Source organism: Thalassophryne amazonica, chromosome 2, assembly GCF_902500255.1.
Source record: "Thalassophryne amazonica chromosome 2, fThaAma1.1, whole genome shotgun sequence".
Lineage (NCBI taxonomy): Eukaryota > Metazoa > Chordata > Actinopteri > Batrachoidiformes > Batrachoididae > Thalassophryne > Thalassophryne amazonica.
Genome location: NC_047104.1, coordinates 58,280,770 through 58,303,353, shown reverse-complemented (window position 1 = coordinate 58,303,353; position 22,584 = coordinate 58,280,770). Strand labels below are relative to the sequence as shown.

The window sequence follows — 22,584 nt, the reverse complement described above, 5'->3', positions numbered from 1 at the left end:
AATTGATAGATTTGATATTGGCCGATAGTTTGTCAATACACTAGGGTCAAGATTAGGTTTCTTAAGTAATGGTTTAATCAATGCAGATTTGAAACATTTAGGAACAGATCCATTACTTAAGAAAGATTAATAATTTCCAGCACAGTCGGCCCAAGAGTGGGCCACAGGTCCTTAAACAGTTTTGTTGGATAGGATCACAATAAACAGGTTGTGCTTTTTGTTGACATTATGAGTTGTCAGCATGCATAGTGAGATACTGTCAAATTCTGTAAATCTAGGTAGAACCTCAGCAGTGGCACCCACATCAATAGCAGGGTGTAGTGGCTGGATTAAAGGATACTGGGATTAGTTTAACCCTGATGTCTTCTGTTTTCTTCCCAAGTAATCCAGAAAATCTTGTGCTGTAAAGGAGAGCGAACTACAGGTGGTTGTCCAAGCAAAAGTGTGCCACCGTGCTTCGAACAAGAACCTTTGAGTTATGCCTTGTTTTTGTTGATCAAATCAGAGTAGTAAGTCCGCTTTGTAGCCAATAATGCACGCTTATAGTCTAAGATAGCATCACGCCACTCAAGGTGAAATACTTCTAATTTTAAACGACGCCTTTTCGTTCTAGACCTCTGCTTTTATGCTTGAGGTCACGCAGATAATCACTGAACCAAGGTGACTGTGATTTGGGGGGAGCGCGGTTTAACACAGGTGGTGCAATCATGTTCAGCTGTAGTTTTGAGAAATGAGGTTTAAACTATCCACAAGTCTGTCTACTGACTGGGTATTTGTCAATGTGAAGCTAAGGCATCAGGCAGTCTAGCTTTGAGTTCAGTCTTAGTTGAGGAGTTGATGCATCGCCGTAATGATATACAAGGTTGTTGTTCCACTAAACACGGCAGCGAAACTGTAAACTTAAGTGAGTGATCAGACACCACTGATGTAAGAGGCATGATGTCAATATTCATGACAGCAATACCATGTGCGAGAACCAGATCCAGGGTATTTCCACCAATGTGCGTCGAATCCTGAATGCATTGCCGAAATCCTAATGCATCCACAATTTCCATAAATGATTTGCAGAGGGGATCAGAAGGCTTATTTATATGAATGTTAAAGTCACCAATAATCAAATGTTATCTGCACTCATTGACAAGTTAGAGATAAATGCACGAAATTCATCTAAGAATTCAGAATATGGGCCAGGAGGCCTATATACAGTGACAAATACAACTGATTTTTATTCTTCTGACCTTGGCAATGTGTAATATCCTGAGCAGAGAGGAGAATCAGATGCTCAAACGAGTGATATTTGTAACCCCCAACAGCTAATAAGCTAAACCTAGATTTATAAATAAGAGCAACACCCCCGCCTTGCTTTGCATAATGAGGGACGTGACTAAATGTATATGCCGGTGGGCAGGCCTCATTTAAGGGGAGGACAGCTGTAGGTTTAAGCCAGGTTTCACATAGCCCAATCATATCTACATGATGATCAATAAAATAGATCAATGATCAACAATGATTTTGATGACAGTGATCTTATGTTAATGAGACCCAGTCTAAGGACCTCAGTAGGGTTGACAGTTGAACTGTTTGGGTTTAGGGGTGGTTCCAGAGTAGTATATAAGATGCCTAGAAGTAGGTTTAGGTTTAAGACATTCCATGCCCGTTGTTGGTAGCAGACATGAAATCTTTGGAATTGCTGGAACAACCACTGGGCCATCCTCAATTTCAACATCATCCAATATAGTAATGGGTATTAAGTTTGGAAAGCATATCCCTCTATGATTTTTATAGACACGACTACGGAAGCAGGCCACAGTCTCAACTTGTTGAAATTCCCTCCCTGGCAAATAAACTGCACTATCACCATAGTGGATTTTCTGCAGTAAATTCCCCGCTAAGCTAATGGATTCCCACACCCACATTTATCATAAGCCTTGCAGGGTCTCTAATCACCTGCTCCATGGCCTGCTATAGATTCCTAATGTTACCCTCCCTGTAGAGCTCTATCTATGTTCGCAGACAAGATGGCGGCGCCTTCCCCAGTAGGGTGGAGGGCATCCGGCATCAGCAAGCCACGGCGGCCCCAGAACGAAGGCCAGTTATCAATAAAGCTAAAGCCTTGCTGTCTACAAAACTGCACCAGCCACCTATTTAATGATGTCAGCCTGCTAAACACCTCATTAGTACCCCGGGAGGGGAGGGGACCAGAGACTATTAATCAATGCTGACACATCTTTCTGGCAAGGTCACAAGTCCTCTCTATGTCCATTTTTGTGACCTCTGAGTGCTTCATCCTGAAATCATTGGTGCCAACGTGAGTGACTATATCTCATGTCATGTTCCTTCGTCTGTCTTCCCTTCTGCAGCGTCAGCACCCAAAGATTAGGGCTGAAACAATTAGTCAAGTAATTCGATTACAAAAAATGTTTGAGGCAAATTCTGTACTTCGAAGCTTCGTTTAACATTGCAGTACATATGGCAGGCCTGTGTGGTGCTGTAATGTCCCCAGAAAAACAAACAGAAGAAGTAGAGCAAGTGCTAATCAAATTAGCACAAAAGCTACAGCTTTACAAAGGGACAGAGTGAAACAAAGCCTTTTAGAGAAAAAAAAAAAAAAAAACGGTCCACGCTGATCATCTGAAATAGCTTACTGTGCATTTAAAGCACAGCAGTGTGTTTGTTTTTCAAGAAACACAGTTTTGTCTGCTGGCCGCTCTACGCACGGCTGCCTCTCTCTGCCCGGTGTGAGCGGCTCAGCACTGCCCTCACACAGCTCCGTCCCGGCCACAGAGAGTCTCTGGAAGAAGACCACTGGGCAACACACAATGCTTCACAAACATGGGAACTCAAATAAAATAAGAATAATGATTTAAAAAAAACAAACAAAAAAAACAGTGACTGCAAGGCTGCATGTTCAACGTCCAGCTGAAAATGAAATGCGTTGGCTGAATCGCAGAGAGTGTTAAATGTCAAGACTTTGGCCCAACTTTGGCTGAGCTCCTGACACCAGAAAAGATCCAAAACTTGTAAAGATGTAAAAAAAAACACAAAAAAACGCCAGTGACATGTGCCATTACTTAGAGCCCTGGACTGTTAATGTTTTAAAACGCAAAAGTACTTTTTAGCCGATTACTCGATTAATCGCCAGAATAATAGAATACTAGATTACTAAAATAATCGATAGCTGCAGCCCTACCTAAGATGAGATGCAATGTCGGGAGCTCTGGCCCCAGGAATACATTTAACTTCAGCCGGCGTCTGTAACCTGACTTTGCGGGTGATAGGGGATTCTATCACTAAAGTCCGGTGTTTCGGCCTGGAAACAGGAGGGGAAGTCACTTGTGGGCTCAGTGAATTCACATCTGGCAAATCCAAGGGGGAGAACCGATTCACAGTTCACACTGGCGAGTGTGATCGGGGTGCCACAAACGGGCAACAAGCCCTACGGGGCTTCCTGCGCCTAGCCACAGTCCGAAAGCCGTCCTCCACAGCCAGCGTTTCTAAGCTGATGCTAATGGCTCATTAGCCGGCCCAACACTAACCTCATCTGGAGTGCCCGTAACATCTAACTCCACTGCGCTAAGAAGCTGCTCTAACTTACGGACACGGCTCTCTAAGAGAGCCACCCTATCTTCCAACATCACGCAGGATTTACGGAGGGTGTAAAGTAGAATTAGTAGTGTACTTTGTGCACTAAGAAATTTGAGAATGTAGCCAAGCAAACAAGCTAACCAATAATGGATAAGCTAACCACTCCTAAGGCTCACACAGATGCAAATAAATTTATTAAAATTCACAGCAGTTACACTGAAAAACTAAGAAGTATTAAACAGGTAAAAAAAAAGCAGCAGCTATAAAATACACTAAACAGTTAACAGGAGTGTAAAAAAATGAAATGAAAAAATGATGACGGGGTCCGAAATAGCTAACCGCTCCCAAGATTTTACACAGGAGTAAAATAATTACTTAAAATTCACAGCAGTTTGACTGAAAAACAAACAGAAGTATTAAACGGGTAGAAAAGAAACACCTATAAAAAGTAACAACGGAGGGGGGAGGGGTCGACCTAGCTAGCGAATGCTAACCGCTAGCGATTCACAACAGGACTGTTGTTAAATAATGTTCAGGGTCGATACAATTAATAACCAGAAGAGTGCTAAACAGAAATAAAAGAAGCGTATACAACCGTGTGAATTCAGAGTGGCATCACAGCAACAAACAATCCATCAGAAGCAAGTTGCCAGATCTGTGAAAGTCAGCTGGAACGGAATACAGTGACAGAGCAGTAACCAAGCACACTAGAGTTTGTTTTTTTAAATAATTGGAGCAAGATGTAGTGCGCAGCGTGTCAGACATTGAGGATTCTGGTGATGAAGGATATGACCCCTCTTTTGTTCTGGATGAGGAACCAGCAGGTGGACCCACCAACGTGCAAATAGATCTCCACAGCTTCTGTTTGCAGTTTCTCCAGGACTCCAGCTGTGGCTCCAGGCGCGCTTTGTTTAAAGCGTCGAGATTAACGCTAGCTTCAGTTTCATTTAGTTCCTCTTTCATTCCTTTTGCGCTCTTACGTCGCAGGCTGTTTGGTGATAAAGCTTGCTCGTCCACCTTTTCTCAGGGAATTGTGACTTTTGTCCTTCGTTCAGGAATCATTGTATGCCGTGTGACTGGGCCATAAGGCACTATGTCCTCGGCCAAAACCCCAAGAAACTCCATCTCTGCTTAAACTATTTACCCCAATCAAACAAGTTCTAACCCATACTCACTAGGAATACCCCATTAAAAAGACATTTAAGCATGGTTGAAGCTGTTAAGACTACAAACACCTGGAAGGTACCATGCACAAATGATGATTTTGCAAATCAAGATGAAATTTTTGAACAGTTCAAAAATTTCACCCCAACTTCAAAACTGGTGATAATGGCTGTAACTACTCCATATACCAAGTTTCTTCATGATCTGCAAAGATGAATCAAGAAGTTACCATGATGCCCAGATTTGCTGTTAGGGATTAAACAAGAAGGAATGGCACACTGGTGTAATCTGCCTAGCTAATTGAGCTATTCCAGACATATCTACTTGCATGTAGTGGCTGGCTGGAGCACAGTGACAAGCAAACATGTCCAATGTCCAGAAGGTATACTACATGTTTTTAATGTCTGAATTTATCCAACATCCACTAGCCATCCAACAGGTGGCAGACACATCTATGAAGACATTGTACAAGAGAGGAATTAAAGGAATTATATGTGGGAGGAAACCCATGCAAACATGGGGAGAACACACAAACTCCACAGATGGGAATCGATCCCATGATCTTCTTGCTGTGACGCAACAGTGCTAAAGCTCCTTTCACACTGGCGTAAACGTAGAGCTGCGTTTGCGGTGTGTTTCATTTAAGTACGACCGAAATGCGCATGTACTCGGCCTTTTTCTGTGTTCGTAGATTTGCTTGCAGATGCGTGTGTTCGCTTTTTAATGTGTGTACACAGTCGCGTGTACCTTGCCGCTATTTAATACTGATTCAACTCTTTTCAGTTCACTCCTGCCGGCTGTGCAGAACACATCACTGCACTTGGAAAACAGTGGACTGTATCATGAGGTTTTTACAGTTGCATACTGCCACATATGTAGCCATAGCTGCTATTTTGTGCCTCTGTGGAAGTGCGCTCTGTTCTCTACTGCACGGCGTGGAGCACGCCGGAAACAGTTTTAACATTTTTTTGTCTTGGTGAATCATTGTCATTGTGTACAGATGCTGCCAAGTCTGGCTGTGTTAAAGGCTGCCGTGACTCGTTACTTTTAAACCTCCAGTTGCTCTGATCAGCTCCGCTGATTTGAGACTTGATCGATCAGGTTGTCTGATGTGTGCACTGACATGCAACGATGGCAATTTTATTTTAAAGCATCACAGTGCTTATTGTTTGATCAGACAGAGAGAGAGAGAGAGCAACAAAGAGAGAGAGAGAGTGAGGGAGAGAGCAACAGAGAGGGGGAGAGAGAGAGAGAGCGACCTACCTGCTGTTTCTGGATTTATGAGTTGAGGTTCGATTCCCTGTTCTGAGCACACACACATCTATCAGTTACATCAGCTGTTCTGAGCACACAGAGGCACTGTGGGCTGTATCATCATGTTCTCCAGCTGATTCACTCTGGATGCAGCACTCTTTTTGGATGTGCACAGGAGCGCAGTGTTCCACAGACTTGCATGCAGTAACGCTGTGTTGTGCAGACCTGCTTAAAACTGTGTATTTTCTGTGTCCAGTGCTCTACGCCAATAAAAATTAAACATGTTTAATTTCTTCGGTCCTACGTGCATAGCCCTCAACATACTGCTGCGTAGGGAGCAAAAACTTGACGTAGAGCTGCTAAAAGTGAACGACGAGATACTCAACTCGGCGTAGATGATAGGTCACAATACCCAGCTCTACGTTTACGCCAGTGTGAAAGGGGCTTAACCACTAAATCACCATGATGCCAAGACTCATATTGAAGCATTGCACGGTCATTTTATATATCTGAACCTCAATTGCAGTCATTACTGAAGTGAGACCAACAAAACTACAGACGTTTATTATTCTACTACTATAGAAACAGTTACACATTTCAGCCTACATCATTCACATTTTAACAAAGGCTCCTGGTCATATTTTGATAGAGAAATCAGTTCCAATCTCACCATTTAATTTAATGACATATTTATGAATTGCCCCAAATCAATTGCTTTCATAAAAGTTAAATTTTCTCAGCACCATAAATTCCCTCAATTTACAGGATAATTCAAAAAGATCACCTGGCCAAATTTCATGGCCTTACATAAAAAAATAGTAACAGTAAAAGAGGAAAAATTCATTTTAAAACTTGTGTTTTTATCCATGCACAGTACACACACTCAGACAGGCAATGGGCCACTCAAAATTTGCTCTTTAGCTCATGTAAAGTACCTTGGAAGTTTGGCCCACTGCAAATGACACTTTTTTGTTGTTTCTTGACTGGCTCTCTTCACTCACAGCAGCAGGTACATTAACCATCAGCACATGCAGAATGTGCATCAGAACTATGATTATTTTTATCACTCTGCAACAGGTCATTACCTCTTGCACAATGATAGTATGTGCCAATTGGTGGCGGTAATCCACCATCTTTGTTTGCAGACCGCCAATAAACTCAACATAAGAAGTTTCTTCTCCTACCAGTGTACACCACCAGTGGATCTGCATAAAACTGTTATTTCATTATAACCCGATCTCCAGGCATTCACTGGAAGAGGAAAAATGATTAAGTAGGCCTGACCGATACAGCAGCAGGAAAATGATCAGAGCAGGACTTCATCCACTTTTGCTTTGCAGCGGAGCAGGATAGCAGCTCTGCCGCTAATAATCAAATGTCCGGACTTGAAGTTCTTCCTGTAACTTTTCCACGGCATTATTCATGTCACATGTGCACTCCTCTATGCCAAGATACAAAAGAAGACCACTGATTTGGTTGACTGTATCCAACTTCCAATTAACAGGACATCCGAATGATCAGGTATTATTAACTTTGTTATCATTCACTTTCTGCCTTATTATTAATCCATTTTATTTTTGTTATTTTGGAAATATTCTGCCTTCAAAAATTCACTCTAGTCAACAGGGGACATGATGGTCTAGTGGTTAAGTGTTGGGATTGCGACCAGAGGATCTTGGTTCAAATCCACCCTGTCTGGGAAACTCACTAAGGGCCCTTGGGCAAGGTCTTTAATCCCCTAGTTGCTCCCAGTGTGTAGTGAGCACCTTGTATGGCAGCACCCTGACATCAGGGTGCGTGTGAGGCATTACTGTAAAGCAATTTGAGCATCTGATGCAGATGGAAAAGCACTATATACAGGCAGTCCATTTTATTTCACTGGGTGAGCTAAGGAGTTTGGAGAGCACAGCTCTCATACAAGAAAGAGACATCAACAATCAGAAGATCGCATAAGAGGTGAGATTATATTGAAGAAAGAAATCCATGTACTCAGGTTGACAGCCTTTTTGTTGTGAAAAATAGATCAGCTGGTGTGAGCTGTCTGCCCTCTTGTGGTGCGTGCTCGTAAATTTGTTTTGGATTGCATAGTTTTAAAGCATTATTTTGTATCTGAAGGCTCAGTTGTCCAGGTGGCTTCCATAGTAGAGAAGCTTGAATCTTTGACTGGACTGGGTTGCTTGACGCGAGGACGTTTTGCTTTTAATCGCAGAAGCTTCCTCAGCTAAATTTCTTGTTCTGGTAGACTGACTTCAGTCTTGACTCGTACAGAGAGACTATTCTTCTGTACAAGACTGGATTATTTACTGCAGGAGGAGTTCAAGGCCTGCTGTGGTCCTTTTCCAATTGTTTATGGAAAATAATCTTGGAGAGGTCTTTTCAGAGACTATTACTCTACTAAAGATCCACATCATCGCACCCATGGCCACTGTAGGAGTTGAGAGGTGCTTCTTCACCTTAAAAAGAATAAAAACTTTTCAGAAACACCATGAACCAGGGCAGGGCGAATGTACCAACGATGCTGCCAATGGAAAAGAAACTGGTGACGGAGCTGACATGCAGTAATAAAGTAGGTTATATTGTGATTTTTTTTTTGTCTTTAGTTTGTTGCTCCCATATGAAAGGCTTCTGTATTTTGTTTCCTCCAAAGGTGCACCACTCGTTAAAATTTTTAGCGCCAGCAGTCATTGCTTTCAACTGTAAAATAAACTGTTAATTTCTGAATGCATAAGTAGCTACGCAGACTGAAAGAGCTCTGGATTATTTAATGAAGGCATGAGTAGCTATGCAGACTGAAAGAGCTCTGGATTATTTAATGAAACAGTTTGATAGAGTCCCCCCACTGAGAGACGCTATGCGCTGCTCTCCTGCTCTGAGCTGTAGCCACACACAGTGCTGTGGGCTCTGCTCGGCTGGCTACAAGTGCCGTGTGGGGAGAGCAGGGGCACACTATGATGGCACAATGATGTCCATTGTCTGGGGAGAACCCTGGATTCTGTCTCACAGTTGAAGTGTACCCATGGGTGTAAGCAACTGAAAATTTTTTGGACTGAACATTTTCTAAGTGACCCCACAGGAAGTTAAAAAAAAAAAAAAAAGGTGGTATTTGATACCTATAATGGAACAAAATACGGCTCAAATCTTGATTTGATGAAAATGTATTTACTATCTTGTATGTATGCTGTAATACATTTCCACAAATGGACCGACTATCTGCATTAACAAAGTTTATTTCTGCTTTCACTCTACATTTATCAAATTCTAAGTATGTCTTATGAAACAAATCAATAATTACACCCTTTCTGCTTTTAGTAAATAATTAATGCACTTGTGATAATTATTGCCAATGAAGTCTTTGCCACTTCTAAGTGATAAAACTGATGCAACAGTAAAAAAAAAACATCACCAGCTCAATACCACTTAATGCCAAATAACACCACCAGACCAATTAAATTCTAAACATGTTGTGACATACCATCACCAGAAAGCAGCACTTTCAAATGCCATCAGTTGTATAAATATAAGAATCATAACCAATGAATATACCTGTACAGCATGAAGCACACTGCTTTAATTTCACCTCAACAAAGTATATTAGCCATAAGGTGACGTGAGAGGGGGAAGTGTTGGCTTTTTAAATACTTGAAAGACACTGGACTCATCGAGAGGATTTAGTACTGCTATAACAGACTGATGCAGAACATGGCAGCAATAAGGAAGAAGAGGGACACGTTTTGAGAGGCGTGTTTTGTGTCAAAATAAAGGCATAATATATTTGCTTTTTAAGTTAGCGGTTTTACATGACGATATAAGCGCAACATGGAAACCAATTTTGATAGAAATCTGTATACAAACGGGGGTTTTGCACCCATGTGTCCCTATGATAAAAATTACAGACCTCGTTTTTGTGGTGTATTCAACTGAATATAGGTTGAAGAGGATTTGCAAATCATTGTATTGCTTTTATTTACATTTTACACAATGTCCCAACTTCATTGGAACTGGGGTTGGAATACAGCACATCTTAAATATCAGACATTGACTGCTAGGAAACAACATGCAATGTTTGCTCACCTGTGTGGCACATGTAACCGGCTTGCCAGCTCTGTTGCAGCGGCCAATCATCATCTTTTGGGCTAAGAACACCTTTTCTGTTGGGATTTCAATGCCCAGATCACCACGGGCAACCATGATGCCATCACTAGCCTCCAAAATCTCATCAAACCTGAACAATTGGAGAGGACTTAAATTCCACAGGCTCAAGTAATATATTTTATGATGTTTCATAAGCTTATGTTTAAGATTCTAAAATCCTGACAGTCTCTTATATGAATACAAAAAAGTAGGATATCTGAAAAGTAAAAATAGCAAGTCAGAGTGTTCCATTAAAAAAACAAAAAAAAAAACAAGAAATTTGTAACACTGGGCTCTACAAAGCAGAAGACACCACAATTAAATATGGTCAACTGTTGCTTAGTGGCACAACAATTACACCACAATGTGTGTAAAGTGAGTGATTAAGAAACTAAAAGACAAAAAAAAAAAAAAAAAATAGAATCAACGTTGGAAAAGATGTTTATATCACCACATACCTGTACACACCCTCGTGGTTTTCAAGTTTGCTGACAATCTTAATGTTTTTGCCTTTCTCTCCAAGCACTTTTCTGACAGCGTCTACATCTTCTCCTTTACGAATGAATGAAGCAAAGACCATGTCGACTCCCTCTTCCACACCAAACTGCAGATCCTGGATATCCTTTTCAGAAACCGCAGGCAGGTCGACAGCAGCACCTGGCAGGTTCACTCCCTTCTTACTACCAAGGGATCCACCATTCTCAACCTCACACATGAGGTAATTGTCACCTTATGAAACAAGAACACAAATCTTTACTCGCAATTTTTCTCAAAGTGATTGGGGGAGGGGGAAGTGATTTAATCAGAAGAATATAAAGACAGTCATAGCCATTGAACAGATATCAAATTGACTGATGCTGTAAAGAATTTCCCCAGTGAACACTTGTGTTCATCAGGGATTTATCACAACTTTTACACCATTCAATGCTTGCATAGACTGGGTGTTTGCTAGGGTTGTGGAAATGGAACAGACCTTTACTTCATGGATAATGCTACTCTATATGTATGGGTGTGTGTTCACATACATATAATTGTATTATTTATATGCTTTCTATATTATATATGAAATATTAAGCTCAAAATGACGGCAACCGGGTAATTTAAGTAATTTAATTTAAGGATGGTATGGGGGTGGGAGTCAATAAGCTCGTCTTCATCCCACTCCTTTCCAAGTTGATTCTGTTTCTGTTATGTTAATTCATTTATGCCTTTTTTTTGTCTTTATTAATTTTCTTTTTTCACCATTTTATGAACAGTGTCAAGTGCGTACATAAAACTGTACTGTTTATATATTATGTTGACTTGGAATAACAAACAAACTGCCATCAGATGTACATCTGTATGTGGCAAGAGTGTCAAATTTGAGATTTGATCATTTCTGCACTGACAATCATGCCTCTCGGTTCTCTGCCTTCGAAATTGACACCTCAGAAGGGCTCATGGTGTCATTATGTGGCTGAGGTGTTTGGTGACAGTTTGCAAGAAAATGAAGGTCCCAATCTTTAGAATCTTAGTGCTCCCTGTATGGTAGCAAGACTGTGATGCCAACCAGTGAGCTAAGGTAATGAAGATTTGTTTTTAGTGCTAGGTTTTGTTGGATGATCCTTTAACACCACTGGAATGACAATAAAGGAGGATCACTTGCAGTGAGCAAGTGCCTTAGTGTCGAGGACCCCAACAGGTGCAAAACTGGTGGGGGGGGGGTACACATTTCACTTTGCTGTGGCAGAGAGAGACTGCTGTTTTTGAGAGGTGGGGATGGACTGGTTATCTGCCACCCAAGGGAGTTGGCCAGAAGTATACATCTGTAATCAAACCCTGGCCAGTGGTAATTCAACCACCAATAGCCAATCTTTGACTTAATGCTTGGTTTGTGGTCTGACATGCACTGTCAACTGTGGGACCTTATATGTAGACAGGTGTGTATGACTCCAAATTAAGCTGCCAAAACATCAAGAATGATCAGTGGAAACCCTGAACTTTAGAGTTTCACTGGTCGTGAACACTCATGTATATGTGACTTACGTTTTTATTTTTAATAAATTTGCAAAGATCTTAAAAAAAACAAAAACTGTTCATTTGTTCGGATTATTATGGAGTATTGTAGGTACAATTTGTGACTCACTGTAAATGAGAATTGCACTTCCATAATTCGGGGGGGGGGGGGGGGGGGCATACAATTGAGAACAAACTGATTATTTGTAGTTGGCAAAATTTGTGAAGCATGTACTACAAATATTTTCCAGAAATGTGCATGCATCTACACAATGAAAAGCTTTACTGTGAGTCAGGCTCTCATTTGGGTCTCCAAGATGGACAAATCACACGCTTAAGACGCATATGAACTGAATCTGTGACTTAACTTCACAAGCTATGCCATGAATTGTGTGTGTCAATGACACTGAAGCTTTGGCTTAGCAAAGCATCTGAATGACCTTTAGTCACGGAGACACTCACCAATTTCCTTGACCTGCAAAGAGATGAGTCCATCATCAATGTAGATCTTGCTGCCTTCTTCCACCACCTTGGTAATATTCTTATAGTCCACCCAGAGGATTTCCTCACTACACTTGTCCTGGTAGCTGTCATCCAGAGTAAGCTTGATTGTGTTGCCTCTTATCAGTTCCACCTCAGCAGTGCCACTCTATCACACCATAAAAACACAATTGGTCTTCAGCTGATTTTGATACTTCTTTTATTATTAGGAGTACAACCACAGCTATGAAGCACTTATAAAGAGCATTGCTTCGGTGACACTGAACTCACTCCTTTGATGAGGCCAGTCCTGATCTCTGGGCCCTTGGTATCCAGGGCAATGCCAATAGGTCGGTAGTGGATACTGCCAGGTTCAAAACTTTCACATGCGGTCCGTACATTTTTGATGGTCTTCTATGGTACTATACAGAGAGAGGACTGTAAGGAATTTAACATGTCCAAATACTACTGGCCAGCTAGCAGTACAAAATTTTTAACAAAAATTCACTGCTGTAGACAACTCACTAAAAGCTTATGAAAGTGACACAGGTACTGAAGATTTATGTGAAATGGTAAATGGACTGCATTCATATACGAGGTCTGTTAGAAAAGTATCCAACCTTGTTATTGTTTTTCAAAAACCTGATGGATTTGAATCACGTGTGCTTGCATGAGCCAACCTTGAACCTTTGTGCGCATGCGTGAATTTTTTCATGCCTGTCGATTGCGTCATTTGCTGGCAAGCAGCCTTTGTGTGAGGATGGGTGGAGTCTCTCGTCGTTTTTTCTTTGCAAGGAAATGGCGGAACGACTGGAGCAGCGCGACTGCATCAAATTTTGCCAGAAACTGGACGACAGCCAGGTGAAAACCATTCGGATTATTAAGACGGCTTTCTGTGACAATCCTCTGGGCATCACACAGATTAAGGAGCATGTCACAACATGTCCTGTGAGACTTCAACACAGAGGTACTTTTGCTGCGCCATCAGCACTGTGCCCAAGCCATCGGCATGAATTTCACTGCAACTCTTTTCATGGCAAAATCTTCTGTGGAATGTGCCGAAGAAGTGCTGATGTCCACCTCTTCCACAATTTCTCGGATAATCACACGACGGTCCCGCATCATCACAGCGTTCACTTTGGAAATGATCTGGTCATTTCAGCATGTTGATGGCCGACTGGAGCGCGGCGCGCTCCCACCGTTGTGCGGCTGTCTTTAAACCAGTTGTACCGCTCCTTAATCTGTGTGATGCTCATAGCATCGTCACCGAAAGCCGTCTGAATAATCCGAATGGTTTCCACCTGGCTGTCGCCCACTTTCTGGCAAAATTTGATGCAGTCGCACTGCTCCAGTCGTTCCGTCATTTCCTTGCAAAGAAAAAAAAAAAAACGAGAGACTCCACCTATCCTCACACAAAGGCTGCTTACAAGCAAATGACGCAATCGACAGGCGTGAAAAAATTCACGCATGCGCACAAAGGTTCAAGGTTGGCTCATGCAAGCACACGTGATTCAAATCCATCAGGTTTTTGAAAAAAATAAAAAGGTCGGATACTTTTCTAACAGACCTCATAGCACTCTTCCATCTGCATAAGATGCAGAAAGCACTTTACACATGAATGCCTCACATTCACCCCGATGTTAGGCTGCTCCCATGCAAAGCACCCACTACACACTGGGACCAACTAGGGATTAAGGACCTCGCCCGAGGGCCCTTAGGAATTTTTCAGTCAGGCTGGGATTTGAACAGAGGATCCTGTGATCTCAAGCCTATGTGCAAGATTAATTTAGTAAGGCGAAAATAATTAAACCCAAAGGTCAATTCGACACCACACGATCATAAATATGACAGGGTAAATTCACCTTGACCCTTGCACAAATATGATACCCACAATGACATGCAAGTTGTGCCAATACGATCCGCTTTGTCCCGCTTGATGCCACACTATATACAATAATGATTCCGTAGCCGATGACTCATTCGCTCTCAGAATTTGGCTGATTAAACCAATTTCTCATCACTCCGAGAATCACAGACATTATCTACAGCTGCAGATTGGCTCGTGTGCATTGTACAGTGGAGAACACTTTGGAATCTTGTCTCAAAGATAATTAAACATTTGTATAAGGAGACAGATGTACACACCTATCCATTGAAACTGAATGATACTATATGCCACATCGCACCTTTAATGCTTGTCCAGCCTCATGTGATGTTGCATACATGATACACTTTGGTCTAACTGGCAAGTCACATCAGTTCACCCATTATTTATGCTGATGTTCAAGTACAGCTCACTGTCCCAAGATGTCTGCAATGAATGTTGAATTGAACTTTGAACCTTGGGCTGGTTCAGCGTGAGCATTACTGCTGCTAACAGGTCACATCCCTTCCATACAAGGTGGAGCACAACACCACAAACTTTCAACATAGTAATCAATACTGCTTTTCACATACGAGAAATAAATAAGCTCACTTTGTCTTCCCCCACCTGCATGTAGAAATAAACTTTTGACGCCATGTTGTAATATACACCCATGTGAGTCAGGGTGTGTGACATAACTGCACTAAAGAGATAACTGGCTATTTAGTTCCCACAAAACCCAACATATCAGCAAACACCATTTTATGATAAAGCACACAACTAGATTTCAATGGAATTCTCAAGCTTGACTGACTTTTCACAGTGAAAACTGTTCGGTGTAGCTGCAGAGTGCCTTTCTGCAGTCAAAAATACTGTGGAAACACTAACCTCATGTGTGCCATGAGAAAAGTTCAAGCGAGCAATATTCATTCCAGATTTAATCATCTCCTTAAGCATGTCCACAGAACGTGAGGCTGGCCCTGTAGAATTAGCAAAAAGGAAGAGTTCAAAAACCATGTTAGTTTGGCATCATTTACTCAAGTGCCAAGTCTGCACAACTGTTACATTTGTCTTGTGACAAGGTTTCTTCTACTCATTCTCACATTTCCAGAAGAGCAATGAGCCCACACTGAGTTAAAAATGGTTACATCATAAGTAAGGGTGTAATGGTACATGTATTTGTATTGAACAGTTTTGGTACAGGGCTGTGCACGGGTGAGTTCGCGTTGCGTGTGTTTACATTCAGTGTTGCAAACTGATTGACTTTCTCACTAAATTCGATGACTTTCCAAACCCTCGACAACTTATTTCTCAAAAGCGACTAACGAGAAATCTAGCCACTTTTCCTGGCATTACCGGAGACTTTTCTGATGTTTGCCGGCTGAAAGTCAAAGTCTCTGTTGTCACTGAGCGGCAGTGGGTCTCCCCCTCCACGTCACCAGCCTGTAAAGCTGCTGAGTGGAGGGATATCTACACAAACCTCCTCACTCGGACTCGCTCAGCCTACCGACCTCTTTTGCTGTGCTGTGATTAAATAGTCCCCAGACTTTGAGAGATTTTATTTTAATAAGTGACAGCCAATTTTAATGGCAAAATAAATAAACCAAGAATCACGTTTATTTGTGGTTCCACATTTTTAAGGTGGTATTACTCACTTTTTTGCCTCTCCCACAATGTTTTTTTTTAATGTTTTAAACTTTATTTAAAAAAGTATAACAAACAAACAGTTAATAGAAAGAGATAGAAATTCGGATGACAGACTGCTTCAAGTTTAGTGCACATAAACAATGTCAAATGTATATGTGTTGTCTTTAATTTTGATGTGTGCCATTATTACGGTAAACAAGTAATAACTGTGGATTAATTGCTGTATCTTGTCTGAGGTAATTGGAGCGTAAACATAATTGCCCTTTTTTGGGATCAATAAAGTTGTATGAAGAAAATAAAATAAATTGTACAAAAGTAAAAGGGATTCTTTAAAATTAATTCTCTTTAAAAAAAAAAAATCCCTTAGAGTGTGACAGTTTTGGACAAGTTAATTTTTCTGGCAAAAAATATGAAGATTGAATAAAATTGAACAGGGCTTCATGCTGGAACCGCTGTGCTGCTCTTTACTTGTGGAATGGTTTTGTTAAAAGCTGTTAACTAGAAATGTATTTATTTTTTTTAATAATATTTCATACATTTGTCATTTATTTCAGAACATTTTATTTAACTTATTACCAGGCAGCACTTTGCAATTTTATTTTCCTGTTTGTATAATGTTACAATAAATTGTTGGTTTAAAAAACAAGCAAATTTAGGTTTTGCATTTTGTTCCCATACTGTACCGAAAATGAACTGAACCGTGACCTCAGAACCGAGGTACGCACCGAACCGTGATTTCTGTGTATCGTTACACCCCTAATCATAAGTACAGACAACATCCTCAAACAAATGTACAAAATAAAACACTCCTTGTGGAATTCATGTCTTGAAAGAAGGCATTTCGCATTTGTCAGTTCCACATTATATTTGCATATCCCCAGAGTAATGAAATTTATATAAAACAAGTGCTGCATTCATGTTTAAGTGTATGTCCATCTGTGTTGACCAACCAATGGTGCAAATGATGCCAGTGTTGCGGGCAGTGGTGGGTTCAGAGTCAATATCCAGTAGGCACATGTGTTCCAGGAAAGTGTCAGCCATAGCAGCATTGAGCTGCTGTGTCTGGATGAAGGCAGAGCCCACGTCGGCCGTCTTTGACTGAGGCATAATCACTGGAGTACTGCAAGCAAAGAAAAAAAAAAAAAAAATCCACACAAAGAAGTTAAAAAGGAAACGTGAAGGTTACAATAATATTGATATTTAACTGGATTGGGACACCTGGACAGTGATTAATTAAATACAGGTATGAAATTGGGAAATTTTAAAATTAAGAAATCCTTAGATATGAGGGAGCATTGTAGCCACACCCCCCCCAAGGAAAACATTTTGAGAAGTCTAACTTACATTGTGAGCTTTAATACACAAATTGACTGAATTAAGAACTTTGAATAGAGAACAGCCTTTCACTTTGTGAAATTTTGTAGCAATGGTGCACTCTCTTCTCCAACATTGATTCTTGTATCAGGGTTTTTTTTCCCCCTCAACTGAAAATTGAGGCCCTGCACCCCCTTGCTGAAATGGTTTTTAAGCATTATTCTGCACCATCCCCCACTCAGTGGCTCCACTCTCTTGCATCTGGTGTCATTTCCCTGATAGGTTTTACTACAAAAGCCCCTGTGTAGGCTGCAGTACTGTCTCAACAAAGAGGATCTAGACTTGTGTTTGAGATAAATCCGAGTACAATGTTTTGTACACTATGCAACAGTGATGGTTTAAACAAATAAGGTGAGTCATTATGAACAAGCACATTTGAGAGAGAATATGAATTTAGTTCACACAGAGCACTTCAACACCACCGCTGGTCACAAAGCTTCGTACACCGGTTTTACACACTGGAAGGCTAGCAGCAGAGTGGCCACATAGAGCTATAAAGAACACTGTAAAGTGATACAATCTACCACAGCCAGATACAGGTCAAACAACATTTATGCATTTCTAGTCTTGATCATAAGGTTGCCACAGATCAGATATCGGAATCAGCTTCCGATACAGACGTAATTCACGTATCGGAAGAATACCGATTCAATCCCCAACATTTTCCGATACCAGGCAACAGCCACTGTGAATCATCTCAACTGCTGTTTGCTCTCTGCCATTTGCTATCGAGCGGAAGGTTTTTGAAGCCAAGCTGTTTGAGAGAGACCTCTTCCGCAGTGTTCTAGCTGTGGGTAGTGGCAAATTTCTGCCCGGCTCTCTGATTCAAATCGTCTCTTCGCCAAGCACAGATTTTCTGAAAAGTTAACTTAATTGTTGCTGAAAATGTGTGCTAAGAAGTTAGCTGCTTCACTGTCTCGAGGCTGTTAAACACCAGCTCAGCAATACAGCTAAGGAGGACAGCAAATAGAGATTCTGTCTAATGAAAAGGAAAAATTTGTCATTAAAATACTGCGCGAGTATCACCGATACATTTATTTTACAGTTGAAAGGCTTCGTGTTTCCAAAAAGTTCGAAGTTTGCACAGCATGAAAACAGCGAGCAAGAAAAATAAATAAATAATAAAAAAAAAGCGAGCGAGAGGGGCAGAGGACTTCATTTTAAATTTTTACTCTGTAACACTTGCTTTGGCAATGTAAACATATGTCTCCCATATCAATAAAGCTCTACTGAAATTGGAGAGAGAGAGACTGCCATCTTTTCTCTTCAAGTATGTAAAAGTCTTAAGAGCATGTTCACAACTTTGACCCTTTGAACAGAACATGAACCTCTACTCCATTTCATTCATCTGTGTTAGCGTAAGGTTACCAGGGCCTGAAGTTAAACCATAAAGCTCCCTCTGTCTAAATTAATTCAACAGCCAACACACGTATGCTTCTGAACAATAGGCTATTAAAATGACATCTTTAAAAAAAAAAAAAAAAAAAATCTCACACACCCCACAACAATAACATGGCATCTCCTTTCTTCACCATTACACAGTACAGCCTGAACAGACCATTACATTGTTCGGTGCATGTGCACTACGTAGGTAGCTCTGCAAGTGGCTCCTGCCGAAAACCGTGGGGAACAGTGCAGGAATGAATCCTCTTTGTAAATAGACATGATAGTCTAGACAGAAATCATGAAAAGTGGCTTCATAAAAATGTTAACTGGCATTTTTGAGTAGTATATTGTTTCTAACTTGTTCAAATGGTCCAGTTCACAGAAAAATAGGATACCAAGCTGATATTTTTACTTTCTAAATGAACAATGAATGTTCACGGTAGATAAACAACAAATTTTAAGCATTCATTATTTCTATGCATTTTCCTGAATAACATGACAAAAATCATACTCTTATGATCTTAAATGTTCAGTAAACACAATGACACTTAACTCACTCATCACTTTTACATGTTCTATGCATTTCATTAAGTTCTAACTGGTGTTTGTAATTTATTGATTTAACAGTGGTGACAGAATACCGCTTATGAGGAAGAAACTACTAACAAATGGTGCATGTATTCTGATGTCCAGGTTATGTTATTTAAATCATGACCAACACATAAATGAACATTACACCAAAAGAATTAAAGACAAATGTGTAACATCCACATAATAGCAACGTGCATGTTTGTTGTTGAGAGAACACATCTTATGTACCGCCATTCAAACATCAATCATGTCCTTCAGCTTTCGCTTTTCTTAAACATGATAAACTTGATATGTGGAAACTTTCTTAAACAATATTCAAAACAGAGCACACAATATCAAATTGCACATGCTGGACATCATTAGCAAAGGGCTTAGGCTGAAATACTATGAAATTTTGCCTAAAAGGGATACATTTCTAAGTACAGTATGTTTTTCCAATGAAAAACTTTAAATTTGAGCTTGGTATCCATTTTTCCAAGAAGAATGGATTCCAACAGCTACTCAAAAATGCCACTTCCTGAAGAAAGAAAAGTGTGGTAAGTGGTCTAGTCTATTGGCAGCTTTTTGGCCAGCATCTGTGACTATGGGCACAGAATGTCAAGGTTCTCACCGGTGCAGTTGAGCATAGAAAGCCTTTGTTCTTTTTTTTAATCCAATTATCCCTCTTGTTCGGCAATTCAACTGGTGCATTTCTGCCTAAATGCTCGTTTTCAGCACAAGTCATTGCGCAAGTGCGCACACAGTGGAGCTCCTAATCCATTAAGATGATATTAAATCCATCAGTCACTTTTACAGCTGATTATATAGAATGAATGAACATGTAACTGTTTTACCAAGCTATTAAAATAAAAACATTACAAATAATTAACTTTTATTAGCTGCTTCAAATTGGAGCAGGAGAGAGGGAGGAAAAAAGAAGATGGAAGTGTGTGCACGAGAGGGCTGAGCCGCTCCAAAAATAGCCTCTCCCAGTCCTCGTAGCTGGTAGGCACGCAGATAATGGGCTTGTACAGCCTCGTCCTCATCACCAACATGCCTCTATAACCCTCGTAGTAACCCATACACAAATTGCCCCACGCTGTTGTTGCTAAATTTTGAACATCTTGAAATTAGTGCCACGTTCAGAGATGAGCCTCATTAACTGAAGATACTGAAACATGACAGAACTTAACTATTTGGTGTTATGGGCAAGAGTGCGGGACATTATTATTGACTGTGCCTAATGGTTCCTGATAATTCGCCAACAAAACGTACTATTAATCGTAACAGGTTCCAACAGTTCCTGAGAACTCCTGACACCTCTGCCCTAAATCATCAAATTCATAAAGAGCAGCCAAGAATGTGTACTTCGTGGCATTCGTGACTTATTATGTGTAAATGCAGCATAAAGCCAACTTTCTGTACACAAAATTCACAGGAGGTATTGACAGACAAAATCTTATCAATACTGGGGCAGCAGCTATCGATTATTTTAGTAATAGAATATTATATTGATTAATCAGATCAATTCAATCAATCAATTTTTTTTTTATATAGCGCCAAATCACAACAAACAGTTGTACTTCTGTGTTTTTAAACAACAGTCGAGGGCTCTCCCTAAGTAATGGCACAATGTCGCTGCGTCATCACGCAGATGGTCAAATTTAGTGCATCCCTGTTTTGGATCTTTCCCGGTGTCAGGAGTTCTGCTCAGCACTCGTCCCACACCGGACCGCAAGTGCAGGCAGTCCGTGTAATCCTCAGTCAGTCAGGCCACATGTGAATGTGACCACAGCCTGTGAAAAACTGAGCTCTGGAGTGCAGCTCTGCACCCTGTTAATGAAAACTTGATTTAAAGTGCACGTAGAGGGCCGAGTCTATTCACCTGGCACCCAGGGAAGCAATGCCGTGTCAAAATGTCTATTCGCTGGCTGAATAAGGCACAAACTGTCTTGTCGCCCGACGATGGTCGGGCCAAAGTCTTGATATTTTGCTTAAATGGTGATGGGGTGTGGCTTTCTGTGTCCCTCCCCCCGTCTTGTAAAATTTAACCATTTTAAAACTTTGAAAAAAGTTGGTGGACTGGCACACACTCTCACTCAATCAAGCGAGAGAGAGTGTGTGCCAACTACAGGAGTGTCACACTACTCAGCCTCCCTGGTAAAGTCTACTCCAGGGTGCTGGTAAGGAGGGTTCGGCCGATAGTCGAACCTCTGAAGACGAACAATGCAGGTTCCATCGTGGTACAACCGACCAGCTATTTACTCTCACAAGGATCCTCGAGAGTGCCTGGGAGTATGCCCACCCAGTCTACATGTGTTTTGTGGACTTGGAGAAGGCGTATGATTGGGTACCCCGGGAGATACTGTGGGAGGTGCTGCGGGAGTATGGAGTCCCTTCTCAGGGCCGTCCAATCTCTGTACTCACAAAGTGAGAGCTGTGTTCAGGTGCTCAGCATTAAGTCGGACTCATTTCCAGTGGAGGTTGGCCTCTGCCAGAGCTGCGCCTTGTCACCAATCCTGTTTGTGATATTCATGGACAGGATATCGAGGCCTAGTGAGAGGGAGGAGGGTTTCCAGTTTGGTGGGTTCAGGGTCTCATCACCGCTTTCTGCAGATGATGTGGTCCTATTGGCTTCATCGGCCGGTGACCCCAAACACTCACTGGATCGGTTCGCAGCTGAGTATAAAGCGGCTGGGATAAGGATCAGCACCTTTAAATTTGAGGCCATGGTTCTCAGCAGGAAACCAATGGATTGCCTACTCCGGGTAGGGAATATGGCCTTGCCCCAAGTGAAGGAGTTGAAGTACCTCAGGGTCTTGTTCACGAGTGAGGGGATGATGGCGCGTGAGACTGGCCAGAGAATCTGTGCAGCAGGGGCGGTATTGCATTCACTCTACCGTACTGCTGTGACGAAAAGGGAGCTGAGCCAAAAGGGCGAAGCTCTCGATCTACTGGTCAATCTTCATTCCTACTCTCACCTATGGTCATGAGGGTTGGGTCATGACCGAAAGAATTAGACCACGGGCACAAGCAGCCGAAATGGGCTTCCTCAGGAGGGTGGCTGGTGTCTCCCTTAGAGATAGGGTGAGAAGTTTGGTTATCTGTGGGGAGCTCGGAGTAGAGTTGCTGCT

The 22,584-nt window shown here is 41.4% G+C and overlaps 1 protein-coding gene across 1 annotated transcript in view; it reads right to left on the bottom strand.

Moving 5' to 3' along the window:
• Positions 1–9,948: 9,948 nt before the first annotated feature.
• LOC117524665 (pyruvate kinase PKM-like) overlaps positions 9,949–22,584 on the bottom strand; it is a 31,951-nt gene continuing 19,315 nt past the window's right edge. The window contains exons 2-8 of the mRNA XM_034186483.1: positions 17,071–17,240; positions 15,362–15,453; positions 14,769–14,777; positions 12,901–13,023; positions 12,592–12,778; positions 10,593–10,863; positions 9,949–10,225 (exon numbers count right to left, since the gene is read on the bottom strand). Of these exons, the coding sequence (XP_034042374.1) occupies positions 9,964–10,225; positions 10,593–10,863; positions 12,592–12,778; positions 12,901–13,023; positions 14,769–14,777; positions 15,362–15,453; positions 17,071–17,227 (1,101 nt within the window). The 5' untranslated portion in view covers positions 17,228–17,240 and the 3' untranslated portion in view covers positions 9,949–9,963. The remainder of the gene's footprint in view (positions 10,226–10,592; positions 10,864–12,591; positions 12,779–12,900; positions 13,024–14,768; positions 14,778–15,361; positions 15,454–17,070; positions 17,241–22,584) is intronic.